This window comes from Alligator sinensis, unplaced genomic scaffold (genome assembly GCF_000455745.1).
Source record: "Alligator sinensis unplaced genomic scaffold, ASM45574v1 scaffold391_1, whole genome shotgun sequence".
In the NCBI taxonomy this organism is placed as follows: Eukaryota; Metazoa; Chordata; order Crocodylia; family Alligatoridae; genus Alligator; species Alligator sinensis.
The window spans coordinates 2,053,508-2,060,227 of record NW_005841889.1 but is presented as its reverse complement, the minus strand read 5'-3'; the positions used below and the strand labels follow the sequence as shown (position 1 = coordinate 2,060,227).

General features: G+C 41.9%; 1 protein-coding gene across 1 annotated transcript in view; it reads left to right on the top strand.

Annotated features, from left to right (window-relative positions):
- The window catches only part of CACNA1D (calcium voltage-gated channel subunit alpha1 D), a 423,598-nt gene that overhangs the window by 401,673 nt on the left and 15,205 nt on the right, over positions 1-6,720 (top strand). Inside the window, exons 41-44 of the mRNA XM_025197108.1 lie at positions 2,757-2,873; positions 4,364-4,731; positions 5,189-5,215; positions 6,185-6,334. Of these exons, the coding sequence (XP_025052893.1) occupies positions 2,757-2,873; positions 4,364-4,731; positions 5,189-5,215; positions 6,185-6,334 (662 nt within the window). The remainder of the gene's footprint in view (positions 1-2,756; positions 2,874-4,363; positions 4,732-5,188; positions 5,216-6,184; positions 6,335-6,720) is intronic.

Here is a 6,720-nt window from a genome sequence, read left to right as displayed (position 1 = left end):
GAATGTGGAGCTCAGCGACAGCTGGGCAGGAACACGGGGTCTGTGCTGGTGCACCAGGGCCAGCAGGGGCCCAGAGTGTGGTGGCAGGAGTACAGGGCTGGGCTGGCAGGGGCTCTATAGCTGGGCTGGCTCCCCCTCTCCCTGCTGGCACAGCCTGGCATGGCTCCATAGAGCTCTGCCAGCCCACACCCTGCACTCCTGCCACCCCCTGTGGGCCCCGCACTCCTGTCAGGCTATCCCTGCACTTCTGCCCACTCACTGCCACTTCCCCCCACCCACCGTAGCCATATCTCTGCTGCTGCCACTGTTCCCCTTCACCCCCCACCAGTTGCTTCAGCACCACGTGGTTCCCAGCTGCAGCACTGGGCTGCAGGATGCAGCAGGAGCCTGCCCAGCCCCTGCAATTCTTGACTGGCTCTGTGCAGTGCCAGCTGGGCCAGTCTGCCTCCTGCTGCATCCTGTGGTCTCCTCCATGCAGCTGGGACATGGTGCTAGAACAGCAAGCTGTGGGGAGGGGGATGGACAGGGAAGTAGCAGAAGGGCAATGGTGGCAGATGCAGGGAAGTGGTTGTGAGCAGGAGCATGGAGCCGCACCAGTGCCCCGAGGCCAGGAGCAGCAGGAGCGCGGAGTACATGCTTGGAGGCGTGCTGTGGGGGGCTCTGCCTGCCGTGGGGCAAGGGTGGGGGCTGTGGGCAAATCCTCCCCCTCTACACATGCCACAAACCTCCCCAGCCACCCTCCCCCCACACATGCACCCACATGCTCCCCCACCCCACATATACACACCCTTCCCCACATAACCATGCACCTACACCCCCTACAATATACAAAACTGAGACTTCATTTTAAACTATTGTCCAATCACCACTATGTACACTACACAAACACATGTAAATCAGGACAAAAAAATGTTTTAATCAAATAAATGAATGTTGTAGTAAATATTTGATTTTTAGAATATAATTTGATATTTTGCTGGTTCTGAGATGGAAAACCCTTGTTGAAAGGAGTACTTTTGGGGGGCGGCAGGGGGAAGGACTTCCAGTGGCAAAGGTCAGGGGCTAAGAGGTGGGACTTCCAGTCCCAAGATGGTGACCAGGTGGTGGGGCACCTGTCAAGGGGCAGGGCTACCCTTGTGACCCTTGTCAGCTTGCCAAAACTTGTAAATGGCCTCCCGCCCAAAATAATTGCCCACCCCTGGATTAGCTCTATATTGCTGTATGTTTGCTAAACAAAAAAGAATGTTAAAATACTTAAAAACATCTATATAACTGCACTACTTCTGTACAATAGGGTATGACATCTTCTTGGCAGTTGGCATGGGAGGCATCCTTGCTTATTGATTTTTTTAATACCTAACTTTTTACAGAAAGAGTTTATAGCAGAAGAAAGTAAGCATTGATACCAACAAGGTCCAGAAAGCAGAGCTTGCTCCACCCCTCTACTCCTTGGCTGGAGCTCCGGCAAAAGTGCAGGCACAGCAGTATCTGCCTGGGTTCTCTTTGCTCCCTACCATCCACCACTCCCTGCTCAAGCAGGGATTCCCCCCTCCTGTCTCCCACAGAATGGACTGTAGCCAGCATATGGTATGCTAGCTAATGCTGAGAGGTGTCTGTGTAAGGCAGATAGGACAAAGGCAGGCAGGACAGTGTCCACTTAGGACATTTTGGAGCTAATCAACAGGTAGCTGATAATGTCCCTCCCATTCCTTCCTTGGAAAAAGCTGTTTAAGAAGAGCTTGAACTAATGAGATGGGCTTTTGTTTGGTTTTGAGTGCTAAATGCTGTCAATTCCCTGGGGTGCTAAATGGTGCTAAATGCTGTCAACTCCCTGTGTAACTCCCTGCTGTGTAACTAAATGTTGTTATCAACTCCCTGCTCGCTCCCTCACTGGTCAGGAACAGCAAGGGTGGTGGTGGGGAGCATGTCTAATCAGAGCATCTGGCCAGGCCTGGCCATGCCCCACCCTCTGCTCAGCACTATGGAAAGGAAGGGAGCGCTGCTCTAGTACCCCCTGGCTTCTAGTCTGAGCCACTGCAGGCATGTGCCTGCATTTCTTCAGTCCAGAGGAGATGTCTCCATGATTACAAACTAGTTTAGCCTAGCCAGGTTAGACTAACGTGCAAATACTGAATCAATTCAAGCTCAGACTATTTGAATGTCTGTCCCTAACCCAAAGAGGGAGACCTACATGGCTTGTGGGTTTACTTTACCAGCACTGGCTTTTCACCACCTTTCTCTCTCTCTTCCTCAGCATCTTTCAGAGCTTTGTTAATCCTGTTACCATAACTGGGGATCTCCCTTTACTTCCCGTATGAAAGGAAAGGTGACAGACATCTTCATCTTTTACTCTTCTCACTGAACTAATACATTTTAAGGAGATTATTCATTTTTGTGTTTCAGTGGTCTCTGGCAGGATGCTATTCCCATAAATATATTGTACCAAGATGTTGATCCAAAGGCACCTAAAATCATTGAGTCTTTCCATTGACCTCAGTGGGCTTTCAGTTAGGCTTTGTGCTCAGCGGAGTCATACTAATATAAGCTTGATGACTTCAAGAGAGCAGAATAAACCTATAGATATTCAGTTCTGTAAGGTGACACCTTGAAAATGAGGATGTATTTATGTCGAGGTGTCTAGACTTAACTTTGACACGTGGACTGTCCTTTCAGTATAAGTTATCTGCCTATGATTCCTTTCAGGAAATTAAACCATGGTATTTTCCTAATGTTTTATGATATTTTTATTGATTTAGGCGGGACTAAGGACACTTCATGACATTGGTCCTGAAATTCGTCGAGCTATATCCTGTGACTTGCAAGATGATGAGCCAGAAGAAAATAACCAAGAGGAAGAGGAAGATGTCTATAAAGTAATAATTCCAAAAATACCTGCTCAGAAGTCATGCTAGATCAATGCGGGTGAATGTCAGAGTCAGAGGCCAGAAGTTTAAAATGAGCACACCGAATAGTGCACAAAAGCCAGCTGAAAGGCTTGGGATGATAGCTGTAAGATGGTGCTGATGCCACTAATAAAGTAGAAATTTACATTGCACATTAGTGACATATTCTGAGTAGTCTTTAGGGTGTCCAAGCAGAGAGTGCTGCAGCTGTCTAATGTGGAAGGGCTAAAAGGGATGCTTGCTTAAATTAAAGCAAAAGGTCACAGGCAGGTATAGATAACTTTAACAAACAAGCTGGTAAAAAATTCCACAATTAGAAATGCCAAGATCAGTTGCTACTGGTGGGTTCATGTTGTTCAATATTCATGCATTTTTGGATAGCTACTATGTATTTGTTTAAATATTTGCAAATTTCAACATTTTTGCAAATTTTAGCACATGATTTTTTTTATCCAAAATCCCTTGGGCAGGGTTATTATTAATAATGTATTAATAGTTTAACAATTACTATTCTTAATGTTTTAAGTATAACTGAGCTTCTTTTTTTAATAAACTGTGGATAGCCAGCAAGAGAACAGTGCTATGCAGCTTAGGTGATTAGTTGCACATTATGAATAAAGTATAGCAATTCATAAGCAAACTATCTGGCTTACAGGTAGTACATATGATTAATCAGTCAGTGAAAAATGCCTACTCTGTTCATAAGCATATTACTAGAAACTACTAACTATGCCAAATATTCCTACAGTTGCCATATTTTATAAAAGAATGGTGTAGCACTGTGGGGTCAGACAACACCACAACTTCTCTCATTAGATGTCAACTAGCATTGCCTCTGTCTTCTCTAGATTGTGCTTCAAGATAAACTGCTGTCATCCAAGACCCAGACCTGGCTAGATGGGGAGACTGTGCCATCTGGGTCAGATGTAAAAGATAGCTGCATGTCATTCATATTTTTAGCAATAAAGTGGACATCACTTGATTATTTTCACTACTATCCATTGCATGCTGCAGAATTTCCAGGGCAGATGAGCTATTGCTCATAAATCCATTTTCCATTCTTTCCTCATACAGAGGTTTAAGTTAGTGCTATCCACTTCACTCAAATCTGTAGATGGTTGCATGGCACTTCTTGTTTCTGATAAGCATATGTTGCAAGTGGCTGATGCAAGAAAAAAACTGAAGCAAAGTCCATCAAAGTGTGTGTGTGTGTGTGTACACACAATAGATGCAGGGTAGGTAAAGTTACTTTGAGAAATTTGGTGTACCCTACAAACTACTAGACCATTGGGTACTTTGGGCACCACACTAGGTAGTGGCAAAGGAATGGAATGATCACTTCGTGTTATCAGTAACAGATATATCAGTCTGACTGATCTGAACATCATCACCAGTCACACGCAACTACAGAAAGCATCATGAAATCTCTGTCTTTTTTTCTTTTCTTCTTTTTTTAACAGAGGAATGGTGCCCTGTTTGGAAATCACATAAACCATGTAAGCAGTGATAGAAGAGATTCGTTTCAGCAGATCAATACCACACACCGTCCCCTGCATGTCCAGCGGCCTTCAATTCCATCTGCAAGTGACGCCGAGAAAAACATATATGCTCATGCAGGAAATTCCGTGTTCCACAATCATCATAACCACAACTCAGTAGGAAAGCAAGTTCCAAATTCAACAAATGCCAATCTCAATAATGCCAACATGTCCAAAGTTGCTAATGGAAAGCACCCAAACGTTGGAAATCATGAGCACAGATCTGAAAACGGGTATCACTCATACTCCAGAGTTGATCATGATAAACATAGAAGATCAAGCAGCAAGAGGTAAAGTTGAATTTGAGTTTAACATAAACAAGCATGTGAACAATAAACAAGCATACTGAAGCAGATATCATAATTTAAAAGAATAAATTGGATAGCAAGCTCAAAAAATGGTATTTTGCTATATGAAATTAATATTTATTAATATAGTAGGTTATGAGAGTAGTGGTGGTGATTTTTTCCTTTTTATTTTCTGTTATATATTGACACAGATAACTATGACTAACACAACTGATTTCATGTCCACAAGGATAACTCTGCTTACCTAAACAGACTATGTAATCTGCCTTTGCATTTTCTTAATGAACTGTGAAAATAAAAGGTATTCCTTTAAAACAGTTTAATTGGGCAGTCAAAATACAGAGCGATTGTGGTCACTATTGATAATGAATTTATTAAAATTATTTTATCTATCTGATTTAAAATGTTTCTCTCCACATTTTATGGCTTTCCTGGATAGAACACGATATTATGAAACTTACATTAGGTAAGTTATTTGTTTTAAGACATATATTTAAATATTGAGACAACACAGAGGGTCCCAAGGTTCAATTATTCTTACAATGAAAAAAACTGCAATAAAGTACCCCAAGTTAACTGGGCCTAGGTTCACAACAATGCAGATATTGAATAAAAACAATATAACATTGCTACAAAACTACAGTGACTGAGACAAATTTTGCACCATGTCTATACTGTAAATTGACTTCAGTTCTGTAGGCAGGGTTCAAAATGCAAAGAGAACTGCTGTTAAAAGCCAAGTGGGTTGATGCTTATTTCAGGATCTATTTAAATAATAGGTGGTTTCATCCTTTTTTGCTTAGACTGAAGGAAATAGTGTGGATTGCTGCAAGTATTTGAAAAGTTACTATATGGCAGCCAATCATATTTCTGGGAAAGGGAAAAAGAAACCATGTATGTCTCTGCATAAGTTTCTTGGTATAAGCAGTATAAGAAGTAGTAATCATTGTCGCTCTTTGAAGAGTATTACTTGATCTACCACTGACAGGATTTTAATAACTGGATTTGCAAAGCTGTTTTCAGATTTTGCTTGGAAAAATTCACTGACTGCTCCTTTGTGTTTTGGTCCATTGGCAAGTTGTTAGTATTTGAGAAATTTGTTTCTCACATACTGTAGAATTCCATCTTGAAAATGTTATTTTAAATGTGCTTAGCTTGGCTTTGGTAATTAATGAACTAAAAAGCTTGGCAGCCTACCATACTGGTAACCTTCACTTTCAAAAAGCAGAAAAGTAACCCTTTCAAGTAAAAAAAAAAAAAAAAAAAAAGAAGTCAGGAAGAAATACCCATGTACCTTGGCATAGGCTCAGGGGAGTTACTATAAAATATCAGACCCATGGTGAGAGAATGCATATGGCTCAAAATAAGGCACTCCAAAAGCACAGATTCAGGGGATAAAGTCTAATGAAATCCCAAATCTGTGTTCCAATTGCAGGTCAGAATCTGGTGATGGGCATCTACCCACTATTTGCCGTGAAGATCATGATGTTCGAGATTATTGCAATGATGATCATTATTTTGGAGAGCCCGAATATTTTAGTGGAGAAGAATATTATGAAGAAGACAGCATGTTGTCAGGAAACAGGTGAGCTCACTAGTCCTCTCTGGAAAAATTGTTAATATATTATGCACATATCAAAAAATCCATCCAAGTAAGTAGTACACGATTCCTAGAAAACAGCAGTGAATAATCGCAGAAAATGTGGGCCAGAACATGTTTGGGTGTGAAATGGAGACCCCCACAAGTCTGTCTAACAGAATTCAACAGGAGGGACAAAGGAATTTTAGCTGTTTTGAACTGTAGAGAAGCTGTATGGTCCCAAATCACAAAAAGCTGTTACATGTCCAAGACAAAATTTTGGCTTCAATATCACTAGGATCAAATTCACAGGGAGAACTTTTGAAAACATTTCCAGTTTGATCCATAACCTTAGCAGGATCCACAGTTTCTGTGATTCTCCCCTGACCCCC